The sequence below is a fragment of the Syzygium oleosum genome, unplaced genomic scaffold (assembly GCF_021117445.2).
Source record: "Syzygium oleosum isolate NSW1041296 unplaced genomic scaffold, Sole_v2.1 Sole_v2.39, whole genome shotgun sequence".
NCBI classification, from domain to species: domain Eukaryota; kingdom Viridiplantae; phylum Streptophyta; class Magnoliopsida; order Myrtales; family Myrtaceae; genus Syzygium; species Syzygium oleosum.
The window spans coordinates 2,631,629-2,651,462 of NW_026607523.1; the positions used below are offsets into that span (position 1 = coordinate 2,631,629).

The 19,834-nt window shown below is 39.9% G+C and overlaps 3 protein-coding genes across 6 annotated transcripts in view; 2 read left to right on the forward strand and 1 right to left on the reverse strand.

The window, feature by feature from the left end:
* Positions 1-1,819: 1,819 nt before the first annotated feature.
* On the forward strand, positions 1,820-8,369 carry LOC115666169 (COP9 signalosome complex subunit 7). 2 transcript variants are annotated; one of them, XM_056305742.1, is made up of 9 exons: positions 1,820-2,022; positions 3,545-3,620; positions 4,101-4,189; positions 5,199-5,288; positions 5,580-5,624; positions 5,729-5,799; positions 6,655-6,793; positions 7,303-7,414; positions 8,005-8,369. In XM_056305742.1, exons 1-8 carry the CDS (start codon positions 1,864-1,866, stop codon positions 7,375-7,377), a joined length of 744 nt encoding a protein of 247 aa, XP_056161717.1. In that variant the 5' UTR covers positions 1,820-1,863; the 3' UTR covers positions 7,378-7,414; positions 8,005-8,369. The 2 variants fall into 2 exon arrangements, with proteins under 2 accessions (XP_056161717.1, XP_056161716.1); XM_056305741.1 differs by having other exon boundaries at positions 1,821-2,022; positions 7,323-7,414.
* A 2,987-nt stretch (positions 8,370-11,356) lies between these two features.
* Positions 11,357-17,140, reverse strand: LOC115666767 (zinc finger CCCH domain-containing protein 1-like). The gene is made up of 6 exons (XM_056305841.1): positions 17,124-17,140; positions 15,939-16,039; positions 14,998-15,821; positions 13,293-13,389; positions 11,974-12,038; positions 11,357-11,888 (listed from the first exon to the last, which is right to left on the reverse strand). Exons 2-5 carry the CDS (start codon positions 16,015-16,017, stop codon positions 12,028-12,030), a joined length of 1,011 nt encoding a protein of 336 aa, XP_056161816.1. The 5' UTR covers positions 16,018-16,039; positions 17,124-17,140; the 3' UTR covers positions 11,357-11,888; positions 11,974-12,027.
* A 1,981-nt stretch (positions 17,141-19,121) lies between these two features.
* LOC130135921 (uncharacterized) overlaps positions 19,122-19,834 on the forward strand; it is a 39,458-nt gene continuing 38,745 nt past the window's right edge. For 2 of the 3 annotated variants that reach the window (XR_008815063.1, XM_056305794.1), the window contains exon 1: positions 19,125-19,350. Coding sequence is in view for 2 of the 3 variants with exons in the window: in XM_056305794.1 (XP_056161769.1) it covers positions 19,251-19,350 (100 nt within the window). In the remaining variant the exon portion in view is untranslated. Of the gene's footprint in view, positions 19,351-19,834 lie in introns of all 3 variants that reach the window. The other variant, XM_056305795.1, reaches the window with a different exon arrangement.

The following is a 19,834-nucleotide window of genomic DNA, read 5'->3' on the forward strand; positions in this document are numbered from 1 at the left end:
GAAATTTGATTACCCATTTAGTAAATTATTGGGAAGGTAAAAGAAAGGCATATAGACCATAAGGGGAAATATGCCAAGCCAACCATTTTTGCAATTACCAAAAAGGAATAGAGAAGAGAAGCCACCATATTTGCTATTATTTAAAAAAAATTTGCTAGCATAATAGTTTTTGACCTATTGTTAGAATATCAACATATTGTGAGCCATAAATTCTTGAAGGAATGGACTTCACAATATTTTCTAATTAGTTGTTATTTTTTTTTTGATCTAAAATAGACTGTTATTCTCATAGTAGATTCGGGACGATTACATGAGCATTTCTTGGAGATAGAGAGAGGGACAATAAAACTAGAAAGGACACCACCGATAGTATCATGACTTTGATGTCATAACTTTTCAATCGATTAATTAAATGTTGTAAAGTTTAAAAAATGTTAACTTGAGTGATGTCGGCGATTCTCCTTGCCGAAAAATCCACCGTGTCATTAATTTAATATAAAATCGCCCGTTGTGACTTGCCGGGAAATAATATCATAAAAAGCATATACAATGACGTCGTTTCATACCCCAAATTGATGATTTGGGGATAAATTAGGTTCCAATCGAAAACCCTACACCCCCATTTTCATCTGCAAACAAAAAAAATTGTAGGTCCACGAGAAGGTGCTTTTCGAAATTTGCAATGGCGAGTCGGAACAGGGAGAAGCGACTCATGATCGTCTGAACAAAGTCGAGCTCTTCCTTAAGAAGAAGGTCGATGCTATTGATATCATGGGAATCCTGGATACCGACGCACTAGTACCGATCATTTAGTCAGCGACATCACAGGCAAAAGGAAAAAATAGAGCTGCAGAGAACGACGACGAGAATAGATAAGGATTGCAAGTTCTAGGGCACGCCCAGAAAAGAAACCGGACCGGCGGGAGAAAATGAGGAGGCGCTTTTGGGGTCGTGTACGCAAAGCGTGGATTGCACCGCATCGGGATCGAGCTCTCGAGGGAGGTCGGAGGAGCAGTGGGAGGAGGAGGAGGAGCCCCCAATCATTACGATCGAGGACGGCGGCAACAATCTCTCTCGACCTGCCCTTAATCGAAGGTAAAGAAATCGAAAGAATTTATTGTTCAGGGGGTCACGATCCTCCACTCCATTTTGGACTTAGCTCTCTTTGGAAGGAAAAGTTCACATCGGATGATTCGTTATTCTTCGTCGGAGATAAGTCGCCGGAGTAAAATATTTTTTTTTTCGAAAATCACGGTATTAAAATGACATGATACTGGGTGGCGCTGCTGGAGCGCGCACTCTTCCTCTCGCAAAAGGTAGGTTGAGTGTTCGAATCGGGCGCCGCGGGTGAACTAAGCGGTGGCACGTGTGTGGTGGGCAGCGCGTGTCGCCCGGGAGTTCTTTCCATTTGTCGGCCGTGCGGGGTTCCCTGAGTTATAAAAGAAAAAAAAAATTGACATGATACTAAACTGAGCGCCGTACAGTCCCGACAGGAGCTTAGGAGAAGGTAAAAGAGCGTTGAGGTGTCCACTAGACAACGCTCCTACCTCAGGCATGTCTCCCTCATGTGCTTCCCCTACAAACGAGAAATAGAGAGAAAAGAGAAAAAAAGAAAAAAACCCTATTTTCAATTTCTCTCTCTTCTCTCTTTTCTCTCTTCTCTCTCTCTACAGTCGACTGCGCTCTCAAATCTCAGCTTCCGTCGCCATTGAAGCAAAGCTCGATTCTTTCAGCACCATACACTTCTTCTTCTTCGTCATCTTCGTCTTCTGCGCCGCATACCCATCAGAGGATTCTGTGGAATTAGGTCTTCCTCCTGCTTCTCGTTCGATAGTTTTTTCTTTGGGGGAGGTGTACAGGACGATGGACATAGAGCAGAAACAGGTAGAGCTCATCGACTACTTCGTGAAGCAAGCCTCCTCCCTGAAGGGCCCCGCCCTCTCCCCTCTCATCGCCGAGGCCACCTCCAACCCTAACCTCTTCGCCTTCTCCGAGATTCTCTCCGTCCCCAGCGTTCTCGAGGTACTCGCTTCCGTCTCTTTTGAATCTGTTCCCCGTGTTTTCTTGGCTTTTCAGGAGATTGTGTCTTGTACCCTGTTTTGCGATTTTCTCGACGGTTGGGGGAATTTGGTATGGACCTGGGAATTGTAATGGGAGGATTAGTTGGGACGATACGGGCAGTTGCCTGATCGTAGAATGATGGATTTTGGGTGGTTCGAATTTTGTGCTTTTTTTGGGGCTAATGATGGATTTGTAGAGTTGGGCATCCCTGAAAATTGCGGCTCCCGGGCTTCATGTGGGTATTGATTCTTGATTGGCTGCAACAGGATCGGTTTCTTCGTGTTTCCTGTGGAGGAAGTTTCGGTATGGAGGGTTCCTTTGCTGGATCTTCTGTTTGTCTGTATGAGAAGATTAATAATTTCGCTGTAGAAGTAGAAGCAGTAGATTCAGTGGAATTAAAGGAACGCTCCTTGGTTTGGGATTGCGAATGCTCTAGATGCCCGAGGAATTTGTTATTGATTATTTCTTGTATGAAGTTTGGTACGAGATGATCCGAACTTGAGAGGATGCTCCTTTTGTGACTGATTATTTTGGTTGGGGCCTCTTATGCATGCGTTGATTCCTGTTAATTTTATTTCTTTTTAGCCAACGAATATGTTGGATGGTCTTATTCTGATGTCGATCGAATAATTTGTATCGAATAACTTCAGGATATAAGATTATAGCATCGGTGATGAGATCGTGAATAAACTGTATAACCTTACTTGCCTTGAGTTATCTCTAGTTCACCCTCAGAAATCAGCCATCGTAAGTTTTTGTTAAGGTGATGTCGGGGATTAGGATGAGTTGGAGAAAGCGTTTGTTAGGACTGCTGGAAGATTTTTCTGCAGCTGTCTTTCTCATCCTATTTATGGGGACATGCAATTCTTCTACTTTTCTGTTTGCTCAGTTTTGGTATTGTAGCTGACTCGATTTATATCATTATAGCATATAGATGCCCTTAGGCTATTTTTTTCTAAAGGCAAATCAAAATTTTATTTATAGAGGAACTGTTCAAGTACATCAGCAATAAACACTAATTTATCATAAGGTTAGAGCATCAAGTTATAAACACTTAAAATCAGCAAAGGCAGAATAAGATGAATGCAGATCCTTTGAGCTGTCCCTTTTTTTGTTCTTTCCAAATGCATTACTGAGGCATATTGAAGTAGCACTCTATACCTTTCTGAAAGGCTCCCATTGCATACTGGCGGATCTCTTCGTTTTGTCTGTGCCTACGTCTATCTGGCTCTCTCCAGTTGCTTAGTTTACTAATAGATCTGAATCTATGGGAGCATATTCATGCAGTGTTTTATTTCCCATCTGTTTATCTTATCCATATCTTCCTTCCTTGGTTCACCTTAAATAGTCTACATTTTCATTTTCTGCAACTTTTTCCAGTGTGCTTGTATCTATCATCTGTCTGGTTATTTTGTTTTTTGGATTGTCTGAGGATCCTGATATGCAAATATTCCTGTTTATTCCTTTTTGAAACTCTATGCAGCTTGAAGGGACCGAGTATTCTGTATACCTTGATGTTCTACGCTTGTTTGCTCATGGCACATGGAGTGATTACAAAAGTAAGCTATCTACTGGCTATTTTCTATGGACTCTTTTCTGCTCATCGTAGGTCTTCTAGATTTTAAAGCATAATAGGATAACTTGCAAATTCTAGATTTTAGATTGTCAATAGTAGTTCCAACTCAATGACCTGAGTCCAAGGTTAGAGCCTGCTGTCCTTCGCTGAATTATTGATGTGTGTCTCATTCGTTTAGCTTTTGTTGATGATCTAGATTGTTGTTGAATATTGGTTGTATGCCATGAAACTTATGATAGTCTCAAACACTTCAGCATTCTTTTTATGTTACTCATTTCTGTTCTTATATTATTTCCTCCTCTGGTTTGTGGCTAGGGCATGACTAGACAGCTTACATATCTCTTACTTTTATGAAGAAGAAAGTTGTTTATATAAGATTAGCAAAGACCTCCAGATGCTTGGTTTATTCTTGGAACAGGCATGATGGCCTGAGCTGAATTGCCTGAAACATTGTGAGTTGTAGGTAATGTGGGCCAGCTACCACACTTGGTGCCTGATCAAGTCCTCAAACTAAAGCAACTTACTGTGCTTACTCTGGCTGAGACAAACAAGGTGCTATATCGTGAACTGATGGCTTTTTGTGCAATCTTTATGTGTTAGTGCATTGTTAGGCATAGTGGGATATACCACTTGTGGAGGCATTTTTGGGTTGGATTAATCGCGAAGAGTAGATAAAGCAACTCAAGAAAACTCATAGCCAATGATTCCAGAATATTGATGTTGTCAGTTATGCAGTTCACAATTATTCAACATGTCGATGATGATCTGAAAATTGAATTGTCATCAATTTGTATGATGAAAATGCACTCAGTTTGAGATCACATCTCCTTTGAATAAGATTTGTATGCCTGTTCTACTTAAACTTAGTTTGTGCAGGGATAGGACTGTTGCCAAGTTTAGTTTCTGGCCTCAATCAGAATTATGAAAGGTCTATTTGGATTTTATTTAGTTCTCTTGTTCTTGGAGAGGGTTTAGGTTTTTTCTTTCAACATGGAGTAGTATTTTATAGGATCTCATTCTCTAGGTGGAACAGGAATGTAAGGTTTCTACTTAGCCCTGATCATTCTAGTTCATATTCAGTTGGTAATGAAGTTTATTGAAAATTTGTCAAATATTTGCTTCTGAACTGTGTCATGCAACTCTCATCAGTTACTGTTTGTAGCTAGCTTCTGTCCTGATTCTGCATGGCATACAATATTAATCTGTCTCTCTTGGCCCCCTCCCCCCAACCCAAACCAAAAAGAAACTTAAAACATAAATAATAAATAAATAACTAAACTTGTATTAGTCAAAGGCGTTTGTGCCCCCCCGGACTGGCTATGAACTGAAAGTTTGCTCATGAAGAAACAATGGATTGTCTTGTCTTTTCCAGGAACTATTTAAATGTGGTAACAAGTATTGAGAATTTCCTCACACAATGCTCCCTGTTGGACTGATGTTAATTTTTTTTGTTTTAATCTGATTATTCTAACTTATACCATTGGCCTGATTTCTTTAGTCAATTAATTTTCTCCGACAAATTTTTTAAACTTCTTTGCTCTGACTTCTTGGCATTTCTCAGGTGCTGCCATACAATCAACTAATGCTGGAGTTAGATGTTGTAAATGTACGAGAACTTGAAGATTTTCTTATTAATGAGTGTATGTATGCGGTAGGTTCTCCCTAAGCTTCATCAAATATTTTCTTTCACCACCATGATTTTGATCTTGTTGTCTGAACTATGGTTTTTCGTTGTTGTGGAGACATTTCTCGTGCTAAAAAGGTTAAAATAATACAAAACTGCAAATCCTCATGTTTAGTTGAGCATCGACTTTATTTCTGGCAGCTGTGTTTTCTTTGGGTAGAAGAGAAGTGAAAATATTACAGAAGTTGCGAACTTATAATTGCATAATGAACAATTGAGGGACGATGAATGTACTAATATTGTTATCTGTCTTTTCAGGGTATAGTTAGAGGAAAGCTTGATCAGTTGAGAAGATGCTTTGAGGTACGAAATTCTTACAACGGTGGAATGTTTTTCTCCTTGAGTGACACTGTTTGTCTTTGATTGTATATTGTGTGATTTAAATTTTTGTGTCGGGTGCATTGCAGGTGCAATTTGCTGCAGGGAGGGATTTGAGACCCGGACAACTTGGGAATATGATAAAAACACTATCAGACTGGTAGGTTTTCTTTGTTTTGCGTGCAACATTGCCTAGAGTAGACAAGTGGAAAATCCATGCTCTACGATAATGTGTTACTTCCTAACCTCATCAAGCTTGGGACTTCTTAACGTAATTTTATTCATTTGATACCATCCTGGTAGATTCACTAACATATTTAGTTAAAAGTCATTTAATTGCTAAAATATTTGGGAGGAGATTGAAGTTGGATCATTAGTGGTCAATTGGATCTGGTGGTGGTGGAAAAGTGGATGATAGTAGTGATGATTGGCAATATCTGTGATGATTGATGATGGCAGTGGTGGTGGTTTAGGTGGGAACTATGGTGAAGGTGGCTGTGATAGAGATGGTTTTATGGCAATGATGATGGTGGTGATGATGAAGTGGGTGGGAAGTGATGGTGGCGGTGGTAGATTAGTTAATTAATTTGCCAATTATTTAATTGGTGAGTGAAAGCTTTTCCTTGTTAGTTCTAACGAAAGGAAACAATTTCAATTCGGTAGAAGAACATGTCTGTAATTGTAGTAATTGGCTCTCTTGTTTGCCGACTTTTCCATGATTAGGCCTAACATGTTTCTCGACTCAACTGTATATAGAGATGCAGTCAAGCATTCTAGCAGAAAAAGGATCTTTCGAGTTATAAAGTCTCAGTCACCCTGGCTCGCGCCTTTGAATGACTTCTCGGGGAAATTTTAGGGTCTGTAGAAGGGTCAAAGCTACCCTTTGCTTAGCCCATGTACTTTTGATATTGTAAAAGCTTCATTTAGCACATTTACAGTTTCAAAACTTATTTGAGGGGTGACCTGAATTCGGTCATTGCATATGTTGACCTGAAGTACTAAAATGAATTCCTAGGTTGACTACATCAGACAATCTTCTTCATTCTATTCAAGAAAAGATAAAATGGGCTGATACTATGAGTGAGATGGACAAGAAACACAGAAAGGACGTAGAAGAGAGAGTGGAGGAAGTGAAGAAGTCTCTTTCCCTCAAGGTCAGTTAAACCCATGCTCATCCTCTCGATTGATGTCTATTTTCTTCCCATAGTTTTTGCATTCATCAGGTTTTGCACTGAATAAATCTCTCCCTTATTGGATTGTTTCTTCTTAAGCTCGTAAGTTTGTTTCCTTCGAGTTTTTATGTAATCTTATAATCACATAAAGCCACTAGTTATGACTATGAGTATGTATTAAATAGATTGCCCTAGCACAGGTGATCTTATTCCACCAATTCTGAATAAAGAATAGAAAAATTGTGGTATAAGCTGCAGCGAGTGTGATTTACACAATCAAGCTTTTATATCTTTTATGTCTGGCTGAATATCTTGCACTGCTTAAGGAGATAAATGCTATTGAAATTGCCATTTTACTTGAGTATGCTAATACATGCACGCATACACACAAAAATTTGTATGTATATGGGTGTGTACATTTATTGGATGCATCAGTCCTTGCTTAAGTTCTGGGATATGTTGGTCGATGGGGTTTACTTACGTTCTGGCAGAAGTTACACCCTGTAAGCAGGCTGACATTGACTTCCGAGGGCATGAGGAGATCTACTCTGAACCTGGCGGAGTGATGGACTATGAAGAAGATAGAGGAGGCCGACCCAAGAGGTAACTACACATTGAGTTTGTTATCTAGTTGTGGAATGTAGCATAAAGATTGACTTAATGTATGGGGTGACTAAGCATTTCTAGTTCTATTTGTAGTTGACCATCCTTACAGTGTTGTTGAAATGCTTTCCTTGGTATGTTACACTATCTTATCATAAAAATTTTATGATTGAGATGGTTTGACATAATCCGTCACAAGGGATTACAAAAATCTTACTTTCAGTTCAATTTTCTCATTAACTTAATCTTACTGATGGGAATTTAAGTTGATCAACTGGTTGCTAGGGGAGTTTAAAATTTTGCTCCTCTTCTTCCTGACTATTACTCCGTGTTTACGATTTCGAATTGTTTCTATGCACTAGTTCATGATGCGTTCAGTTTGAAAGCTATATCTATATGTTAAAAGAAATTAAATGCGATTGGTATAGAAATTGCAGAATTCAGTTGTGAAGCTAGTTTTAGTCAATTTCTTGAGCTGATTCTGGGAGTCAATTGTGCTCATATTCAGAACAGTTGCGATAAGATGGCAATTTTATGTTTTGTTGATGTCATATTCTTACTTTTTGGTTAATGCACCTGGCAATATGCAGGAGGCGTCACCCAGTATAGGTAGATTGCGAACTTTCTGCATGGGATTTTGATGCAACCAGCCAGAATGTTTGCAAGGCATTGCGGAGCGGACGAAGCGACGGGCCTTTTCCTAGACATTGAATTTTCAGTTGATATTTGGGAAATCACTGGCTTGTCTCGTTGGGGTTGCTATTTATTGAGTGGGCGGAACTTACATCGTATTGGATGGCAAGGGCTGGAATTTTACATAGTGGAATACACCAAAGTCTTTAGGATTTGTTGCCATTGAGCTTTTTCAATGTTTTACTTGGGCCATTAGCTGCACATTCCATGGAACTGTCATAATTTGATTTCTTACTGTTTATTGGTTCTTAAGTTCTCACAATTCTCGCCCTTCTAGCTATCTGTAATGTATTCTCGCCCAGGAGGCGAAGATAATTTTTCGAATCGTGCGTTTTGATCTCAATCCGGGGATGCCAGTGGCATTGAACCCAGTCTTCGAAACCATTTATCCACAGCGGTCCTCATCATCGGCTGCATATGTACATCCATGAATTCGCCGAGGTATTAGAGCTGTAGGCACTGACGAGAACACGATGGTGCCATCTTTACGAGGGAATTTGTTACTCATGGTCGAGATTTTTATACCTCTGTGATCAAACATCTGTAAATAAACCTCTCACGACATCGGACCTCATGAGATTGGGAAGATGTGCATAATTCATTGGTTTTGCCATCAATCAAGGTAAATCTTACTCAGAGTAGCGAAGGGAGACCAAATTTTTGGGGCGACAGCTCACGACGGCGGTGCTGTAATGCCTTCTAACCTTAAGGGTGCTTGTGAGGGCAGTCGGCTTGTACTCGGAAAAAAGAAAAAGGAAGAAAAGCAGAATATAATAAAAAAAATCGAGAAATCATTATTATAAATTGTTTACATTAATGCCGGCGGTGCCTTGTAGGTTGGCCAGCATCTGCGTTAGCAATATCCAGTCAAAATTAGTCGGAAGGATTGAATTAGCACTAGATCAAAATGTTTAGGACTAAATTGACACAATTAAAAGATTTAAATTTAAATTTTTACAAATGCAATAGGTTTAGGATTTTTCTGACACTTTTCCCCACCCCTTTTGATCCCTTTCAATTCACTTCAACACAATAAGAACCATCATTGTCCACAAAACGCAAGTTCTTGCAGTTGTTTCAATCAAATAGCATTTGTTGGTACATCATTCACCCCAAAAAGAAAATGAAGGAAATCATCCCGTCAATATTGGCGGCATTTGTGATGGTTCAAATCATGGCCAACCCGGGGAGGCCATAACGTGTGGCGACAAGAACTCTTGCTTGGGCCGTCCCTAAAACTCCCTAGACTTAGCCCCAAAATATAATATCATCATTGAACTTTTGGTTCATTCAATGCCATCTATAAATTATTTCTAAACATTCAATTTAACCCATAAACTTTCAATTTATTTAATTCAGTCCCTCAATTATCTTGCCGAGTTTTGACGCGATCCCCTTGGCTTTTGCACGTTGTCTGCATCGACCGTCCCCGATGAAGGTGAGCAACTCGAGTTTGAGGTCCCGTGTTTCACGTAATTTATGACGTGAGCCCACCGGCCGTTTCTTAACCTTTGCCGGTACACTTACCATCAAGAAAGTTACGCGAATTTCCGCTAGTGACACTCACACCCGATAAGGCAATTTCCCATCCGTTCGAGACATGTTTAAACCGTATTTCCGGGTATAAAATTCTGTCTTAATGTGATCAATAAGGGGAAGTAAATAGCTCGGAGTCGTATTTGCATCCATTCATTTGTTTATGTCGTCGGGGTTCAATCACGCATCCGTGCTTTCGGTGATCTAATTAGCTGTTGGTGTGAGTGCCGTTCTAGGGTCGCCGAGGCACGACACGGGGACGCTCTAAGGCCCGACCGCTTGTCGTTCGGGTCGCTTTTTGATCTGAACAATGAGCATTAGTCCAGTCTAGATCTACTCGCGCCTCTCTGAGCCGGTCCTCGGTGGCTCCCTTCATTTCTTCGTTTTAGCATCACATAGCACATAGTCAGTCATGTAACACTTTATTTACATTATTTCATTTCATAAACAAAAAGAAGAAAATCATTTTTGTGCATTTTTTTTTGGTCGCAATTTTTTTTTTGTGCATTTAAGCTTTCGTCGTATTTCGTGATAGGCTCAGTCTAATTTGTTTTTACTAGTTTTAATTCATATCATTTATAGTTTGTTAAGTAAGTTGTGATACTTTATTTTTGATTTGACACATATTTACCTTTTATGCATAGCATACGAGGTCCTGCGTGGGGCATTGTAACAGGGTATTGTACTAACTTTGCTCGATAAGGCTCGATTTGTTTTCTTTTTTGTATTTCCTTCATCTTTATTTATTTTATCATGGATTGTTTCACTTTACCCTTGGAATATTTATGTATGGCCATGTAGATTTCAATGTTTATGAGTAAAAATTGAAAAGATTGCATGTGACAAGATTTTACCAAAAAAGAGAAGTTAACAGCATCGGCCTTCAGGTAAAAGCAGCGTAACCAAGTCCCATATCCGAAATTTCGTAGAAAGCTTTCCCCACCTTACTCGGCTCCTAATAAACCTAGAATAGGTCAGGGGCGACTATAGTTTCATGTGATTGATAATAAATGAGGGATTGAGCTGTGAACGTTAAACCTTTAGAGAGTTTATGCAAAATGTAAGCACTACCTAACAACAGGGCTATAGACACCCACCTAGCAATATGCTAAACCCCTCTCAAAGGTTCGTCTCGGGAGGGTTGCCACATTGCCCTTTCAAGTTAAAGCAACCCCCATCTTGCTATACTTTTCGCATGAAGCTGAGGGCCACTAATGGCGTATCAAGGAAAACTTAAAAGGACTTGCCACATAAGAAAGTCGACATCTATAGAATCGACGCAAGGACAATGATTAAGTCGCCATGTTCGGTAGGATTCTCCTTGCTTGAGGGATCAATAGAAGAGGAAAGGATGAGTTGTCTGTTCGATGAATTTCGTCTAACAGTGAGATGGTTTGGTCGCGTAATGCATTTCATGGACAGCCTGCTATGTTTGCACAAGATCAACATCGAGGTCGGATGACCTTTGCCCGCGGCAAGATCAGTTCAAGCATGGATGCCGACAGGGAAGATGATTTCCAGAAACAATGGAGAAGAGGTCCAAGAAGGAATAACAAGATCCTGCCCTAAGCTCAATTTAAACTGACCAGGGTTGGTTTCTTATTGTGGTATATACAAACCCAACAAGTTGGAGCGACCGTGATATCTCATGCATGTAGAGACTGAGAAGAGGGTCGGTTGAGTCTGATTTTGCATGTGGAAGGTGAAGCATCATTCTAGCATAATATAATTTTCAACACATCCCTAATTATCACAAGAATAACACCAACTGGCTTTCTGTGTGTCTTTCAAGTGGGTAAAACTTGAAAGAGTAACATTTCGAAGGTGCTCATTCTGATTGGAATGGCATGATTTGGAGAGTAATATAAAGGTGACATCATCCGAGACAGAGCAAAGAAAAAAAATACAAGCCCTGCAACTGAATGTACATCCATATAATTCTGACCAAGCCGAACTTAACTGCGCCTAACCCTAAAGGAAGGAGCTATTGACCATGAACATGTACTCAGTCTATTGTGGTCTATTGCCGGGCTACAGACTTCGCATGATGGGACAACTACAGCAAGGCCATTCTGTCCAAAAACACGCACCACCCTGTCCACGTTGACAGCATTTCTAGCAGGGGAATTAGTCAGTCAACTACTCCAAGGACCTGGGAATGAGAAGTTCGGTTGTCTTGGGTACCCTCCTAGCTCCTTTTTTTTTATGAGTCGTTCAAATTTCTTCTCTAATGGAAAAATAGTTCCTGAAAGGAAAGATGCAATAGCAAAGTTCAGGTGTTGTCCTAGCGACAATATTTGGCAATCTGCTTTAGTAAAAAGGGATATTACCAGTGCAACCCTGGACCTTTTCACTATATTTGCCACTTTTATTGACAGCGTTCGTCATTTTCCACCTGCATTGGAAAGCACATAATTTTCAAAATAGATGCGAGTAAATATACAGTATCATCACTACAGAAACATGACAAAAACTCCCTCCTAACATTAATAAACAATTGAAAGAGCAGTCGGCAAAAAAATAATGAAAGCATCAGTTCTAGCCAAAGAAAAGAGTATTGCTAAACTAACAGATCCTTGTTTGTAATGCAGCTATCACCATCACTTGAGAGAACTGAACAAGCAGATAGTTGACCCAGATTGGAAAAAAAATTAGGTAGACATGACAAGTAAAAGGTGACCCACTGAGGGCTGGACATCAATGTCCAAACTCCACAATAGCGATCAAAGAAAAATATTGTCCTCAAAAACTCGTTGCAAACCCGACCATCAGATGAGTTGTAATAAATTTCAACCATAATCGAGGGAATTTAGCACTCCCTAAACTTCCTAAACTAGTTAGTAACACCGTATGGTGCACAGGTTAACTTAGGTGCGTGGGCTATACATGACTGAAATTTATAATATTAATATCTCCTTTAATCTTCAGTGAGAAATCTGTAATAAATTGTTTACATAACAGATTTCAGTAAATGGTGAAGCTTGATTTCTTCATCGATTTTTCTTTTATTGAATTCTTTTTGTAGGTTCATCTTTTTCTATTATCTCCTTGATGATGCGACCAATCAAGTATTACTAAACCACATTGAATGTTAAGAGCCAATTTTACTGATCTATAAAGTATATACATATGAAAACACAGATAATAATTATTAATGGAGTTCTCTCATTAGTGAACATCATTAATGATGGGACTCAACTTTTATAGATGTTCCGTGACATGAGACTCCAGAAGAAACTGATAGAGTATGACAAAAAATAATATAGTATGAAAAATTTTCAGTAACCTGTTAGATATATAGTCACTAAGATAATATAAATTGAAAAAGATTCTAGTATTATTGGTCATAGTGCCATAGTTTTGCAAATGTGGAGGATTATGATACAGTTAATACTTCTTCAGAAAGGGATAGAGTTAAACAATACAGAATAGGCAAATTACGAAAGACGAAAATTTACAAAAAAAATAATCAGCTAGCTGATACAGAGCGAGATTGTTCATGACTACTAAATAAGCAATGACATTAGCCTCTCCAACCACAATATAACCTCTAGAGTTTCTCGTAAGCTAGTTCTATGTGTACTCAGAAAAACTGTCTGAAGGTTCAGGTAAATTCACTGAATTGAGCAAGCAATGAAGCATTATTTACCTTCTGCAGCCATTTTCTTCCGTATCTCAGGAGCAGCATTAAAGATACCCAAGGTGGGTTTGTTGCAAACAAAGCACTTCTTGTTCCTCGCATGATGCTGAAAATGGAAATAGAAAAGTTGAATCATTAAGAGTGGAGCCAATCTGTGGACTATCCCACTCAGGACTAAACTCATTCAGCAACCACAACCACCCCTAGATTCAAGTATTGTGACCAGGACATTTCTAAGGGAAATAAAAATTAGAACTCATCCATGACACTGACAGAAGACATGGAAAAAAAGAAAAGCAGCTACTCGCATGCCAACCAAAGTTCACTGTACTAGCAAGCAACCAAATCCGGATGGCACATATCTGAGCTTTTAAGGATATACTCTCCATGTATGCGTCATTCCAAGTACCAACACATGAAGGATTATAGGAAATGCAGCATAATCACAGGTTGCCAAAACAACGTCACCGAGAACAACAACTACCACTCCCTCTGCCAACCTTCAAAACCCAAAAATAAAAGCCACCACATTTGCAAAAAGACAAAATCATAGTGATACGACCTGATGTTCGAAATGTTCTAGATTGCTAATTTGATTACCAATGAATACATCATCATATGACTAACAAACCAACCCCCCCAAGTGAAAAAGCCTAATGCTAGCTTAATCCAAAATTGATTGTTTTGACTAACATATTTAAGCTGATTAAGAACTTAAAATTAGAGGAACCTAAATAATAACGGTACTTTTGGTTCCGTCCCGGTCTACCCAAGCAAACTCATCATATTATCCCAGAGAAATCACGCATATAATGCTTTTGTAAATGATTTCACACCTACAGAACATATAGCACACGATCCAATCCAGCTAAATGCTACAACTGCAGCACAATAAGAAAAATAAAGAGAAAAAAAGAAAGGAAGGAAGAGAAAAGAAAATAAAGGAAGCAAGCATACACCTCACATATTGGAGATGACGCCTGTTTGGTTCAACTTTGAAAATGCTACTTGGGGGAATGCAAATACCTTTGAGTGAAAGCCCATTGGGCAAATGTAAATGGTGTTTGGTAAAAATATTTTGTAAAGCTACTTTGGCCAAAATATAGTGTTTGGTGAATTTTTTTTTGCAAATGGACTTTGAGAATTATTTTATTTATTAAAAAAAAAACAAAACCTACCGTCGCCGGAGCCGGCCGCCGGCGAGGGCCTACGGCCGCCGGCGGCGGCAGATCTGGCTCGCCGGCGGTAGCCCGAGGTCGGGCTACCGCCGGCGAGCCAGATCTACCGCCGGCAGCGGCCGCCGACCCCTGGCGACCTTGCCGGCCGCTCTCCTCGCCGGCCACCCTCGCCGGCCCTTCTCCCTCGCCGGCCGCCCTCGCCGGCTGCCTGGTGAAGAACAGATTCAACCCAAAAAAAAAAAAAAAAATGTGAACAGTAGCATTCGTGGAATGCTGAAAGCCCAAGGCTGGTCCGGACCAGCCTTGGGCTTTCAGCCTTGAGAAGGCCAGCATTTGGCCAAAGAACTCCAAAAATGATTTGCCAAACACAAAATAATTCCCCCAAAGGGCTTTGGAGGCTCAAAGCTCCTTGGCAAAGCCCAACCAAACACCCCCTAAGAGGTGTACCTTCTCTATCCCTAGCAGCACAGCATAATGCCAGCATATTCCAGATAGAATGGAAATAAATGAATAAAAGGCCAGATGCAGATATTTACCTTTAATGCACAATGCTCACAGAAGTAGTGCTTGCATTTCGTGACGACTGGATCAACAAATCGCTCTCTACAAATGAAGCATGCAAAGGGCAATTCATCATCTTCTTCATCCTCTGTTTGGTCAACATCCTCTTCATCTCCATCATCCCCTCCCAAGGCTAAATTTCTCTTCCTTGCCTTCTCCGCCTCATCCCACTCCTTCTCCAACTGCCACCCAGATTTGTAATCTCCTCTGTCGTGCATAAATTTACATGCGTCTCCATACCCACAATAACCAGTTTCTTTGTAGTCCTTGCATATGTCAGGCTGATAATCAAACCTTGCTGAGACTCTAATATGAGCTGAAGCTCGCAGGGGCCCATGTGCCCCTCCAGCTTTCTCACTGGATATTGTTTGCTCCCTCCGAAACCCTGCCTTGTAATCAGTGTAACCGTGGATCCCTTTATACAGCTTCTCATCACCTGCGCCCTTACTTTTCCCACTCATCTCATTAGTTGCTTGCTTAAGAACTCTCTCTCGAATAGCTCGAGCATCTTTTGAGAACTCAGTCTCAGTTTCCAGAGTTGCGGTTGCTCTGCTATCATGTTCAACTTGAATTTCTTTTGAAGACTCAAATTGAAATATCGGCTTATCAGAATCAACCTTTGATTCTGCAGACACAGAGCTCTTGGAGGATCCAGTTGAGAAATACAGCTTGTTTTCTGTCCTTTGAGGTTTCTTCTGATAATGAAACACTTCCATCTTGGAATCTTCATCATCATCTTCTTCAACAACTCGCTTTCTGATATTCTTATTTTTGGGCGCTTTTCTGAAAAAGCTACACACTGACAATGGAAGAAACACAGAATTAGTATACTAATATTTTTAAGAATGAAACTACAAGCAGCATGATTTAGAAGCTGCTGGAGAGATAGGAGTTTGTATGGTACATCAGGAATTACCCTGTTCAGATGTTTGCTTTTCACTTGTCTCCTCCAGATTTCCTGGTTCAGCCTGCTTAGCCTCACCAGAATCCACCATAACTATTGGGAGAATGTAAGTCCTGAAATGTAGACATTTGGGATGATCTGTCAGCCACAAAATCAATAAATTGCAGGCACATATAAGTTGCACATTTACATTGGTAGGAGGGTTAAAGTTTTTGGCAGAGAAAAGCCAAGGAAGTATTATCAGGGTGACAAGCAAACACCCACTTATAATAAAGCATGGCCTACCACTATGACACAGGCTCACCGCTTGGGTGTTCCAAAAAGCAAAAACACTGCACATGCAATTTTATCAAAAAGTAATCGATGGAAACCCAGAATTGCCAAATAATTCAAACTCCAAGCAAGGACTATCTTTGTTTCTAATATCAATTAGAAAGTCCACTAGAGCGACCGTGTCTAAGCAAGAACCTTGCCAATCAGCCAAATCTATCTCCATTTAATGCTTCAGCTTTATATATAGACAGAGTCTCCACCATCTATGAGGCCTCATTCATTAGAAAGCAGTTCCATGTGAAACACAGCATGTATCTTTCACACAATATTTAAACTGGACTAAAAATCTGTTAATCAAACATGTCTCCACCTTGAGCTATTTCACTTAATTAGGTACTTGGCTAAAAAAGTTTCAAGAGGACAAAATCCAGTAAGAGAAAAAGATTTTGAAGAAACAGAAGTAGCCCAGCTAGAGAACTCAAAGCCATGCTGACATCTCAGACCCAATCCAATATCAAAATGGAACCACGAACAATACATTCGACCTGAGATAAGTCGAATCCAATTCGCCGCAAATTGAAAGCTAATCACGCTACTGAAGAAGAACCAACTCAATTCAGGGTACGGGTCGCCCTAATCGGTTGGAAAATGAGCCAGATTACACGATGACGTTCGAAAATTATACCAATTCTCCAAGAGGGAACGAGAACTTGCGAGATTTATCTAGAAAATCTCAGCTAAAAAGAGAAAAAAAGAAGCAGCAGCAAACGCCCCACAGAATCCGAAAACATCGAAAGTACCCATCTGAAAACAACACTGGCCCGAGACTAAAAATGCAAAAAATTCAGAGAGAACAGAAGCTCATTTATTCGATCAAAAAAAAAAAAAAACAGAAGCTCATTTCGTCGCGTCGCGTGAACGTACCTCCAATAAAACTCTCAGACGACGGTCCTCCTCAGATGGGTCTTGCGCTCGAGGTTCCTCTTCTTCTCAACGATCTTCCCAGCGTCCGCCGAAGAGGTTCCTCTCTCAAAACAAGAAAAACCGCTGCTGCACGGAATCAATCCCTGCGACGAACGGATCAGAGCGAACGATCAGAACACGAATTCCGTTCGTCCAGCTCGGGAATTCGAAATTCCACGCGACACGAGCGCTGAAGAACGCCGAATCGGAAGCCACATTCGCACCTCGCCGTCGGTCGCCGACTCGTCGGAAGCCGTCGAAGAACCCTAATAAAGCCCCAATTTTTTTTCGCTCTGTTCAAGAATCGAGAGAGAGAGAGAGAGAGAGAGAGAGAGGAGGTCCTAATGCTAATTCTAACCCCCCCAAAATAAAGACGACGCCGTTTCCGCCCTTTTTTGCTAAGTCTGATGAGGTGTTTGTCGCGAAGTTGTCTTCGACTTGAGACGATAACAAGCGAAAGGTGTTTTCTAGGAGGGCGAGTTGGGACCAAAAGAAGAGGATAATAATTATTATTTTTAATTAAAAAAATGACATAAATAATCTCCGAACTTTGGCTCGATGTGTATTGTAATCCCTAAACTTTTGTTACATGTTCAAGTTAATCCTTGAACTATACGAAAATATTTAATGTTATTATTAATTTTCTATTAATTGAAGGATTACATTGAACATTTATATATAGTTTGGGGATCACATTGAACATTAGGATAAAGTTGATGGATCACATTGAATAAATTAAAAGTTCAAAGACCATACTGCTCATTAAGCCAAAGTTTAGGGACCATTTGTGTCATTAGCTCTTTTTAATTATCCAAACAACAGCCGCCTATGTGATGAGTTTTTTTTTTCTTTTTCTTTTTCGCCTATGTGATAAGTTCGATTATTATTTTTTAATTGCTTACAAATTATTTTTTTCAACCATGACCCGAAAGGAAGCTATAATTTAAGGGTGCGTTTGTTTCGATAAAAATGAATGATTTAAGAAAATATTTTCCTAAAATAATCGCTTACAAAAATATACGCAAAAAAAATATTTTCATTGTTTACAAAAATATTTAGATATAAATTGTTAGCTATAATAAAAAAAAATTATTGACTCATTATTTCAAACGATACAAGTAAATATTTTGAGGAAAGTGCTTTCCCAATTGTTCATTTTTCGCAAAATAAATGGAGTCTGTAATTGATTATGTTCGTTCATAAACTTTCTAGGGAGAGCAAGTCATGGAGACACATATTTTATTTCTATCTATGTGCCTTTTGTTTTGTTTGTCTTCACTTTTATGTTACCTTGAAATATATGCCATGCAACCAGTGGTAAATTGACAGATTTCAGTTGCAATAATAAATCATTGCTAGAATAAAGTCCAAGTTCAGAGGCATCAAGCATGTAAACAAATTTGAAAGAACCTATATTTAGCATACATTGAGTATAAGACCAGTGCGCAGCTCAGATATTATGAAATATGTACATGAATGCCTACCTTACACTATCTTTAGTTATCGAATTTAAATACATTCGGACGACACAATTAAACTCGAAGATGGATGGATCATCGCATATTTTATCGAGATGGCTAACATGATTTTTACGGCGTACCCACTCCATTAAATTCGGGATAGATTATTCACTCGCACACCGCGTTAGAAAAATGTTTTTTTTAAAATTATTTATCTTTCGCAAAACAGATAGAGCGGCACAGAGTATTATTATTGTTTTGTGTTTAGGTAGTAATCAATTAAAACGATTTTTGTTATTGGTATGATGATGTTTTGGGCAAAAGAAAGAGCAAACTAACTACCATAGTTTTCTTCCAATTTTGTGCTCATCTCCCTCATGACTCAACGACCAGAAAGCATGAGTCAGAGATCTTTGTCAGCAGTTGGAAAGGTAGTTGGCGCTTCCATGGCGGTTCCACACCTATCAATCCACACACACTCTCTCTCTCATTACGCAGATAATGCCGACAATTCAAGAGCGTTAGATTCCTGAAAATATGCTGATGCTTGTCAACGATCACTCTTCTTAAGTTACTGAAACAGAGCCTGCCCCTCCGTCTCCTTCCTTCCAGCTTCACCTCGGCATCAATGGCTTCGTACCCGCTGACCACCGTCCTCGGCACTGTCGCCGTGCTGGCTTTCGCTCTGGCGCCGGTGACGCAGTCCCTCCCTTTCGTGGTCTTCCACGGTGAATTTTCGCGGCCTCCCTTATTCGCGTTCTGTTCATTCTTGGTGTGTTTTGAACCTGGTCGTTCATGCCCCGCTTGCCGTTGTTCTTCTTGGTTGTGAAACCGTTCTGTTCTGTTGTTAGGTAAGCGGGGGTCGTTGCCATGCCTATCTTGTGTTTGCTGATTTATTTCCTTCAGTGATACTATTGGTTAAGCATGAGTTGTTGGTAGTATGACTAGCTGTAGGATTTGGGACTCTGTTTTCTTGTTTTTTTCTTTTTTGACTTGGTCCTCAACTAAGTTGTTTGGTTCTCGCTTGGTCGACTTCTAGGACGGTGTTGTTTGAGGTCGGTGGTAAAAGGCATGTTGTTCCCTGTTCTTTCTTTGATATGAGTTATAACCAGCGGTGATACAATCTGTGACTAGGAAGGGGGAAAAACGAAATCCCATGATTATGCTTCCATGCATTGGCAATGAGTCACTATGCGGCTTGATATAAATAAG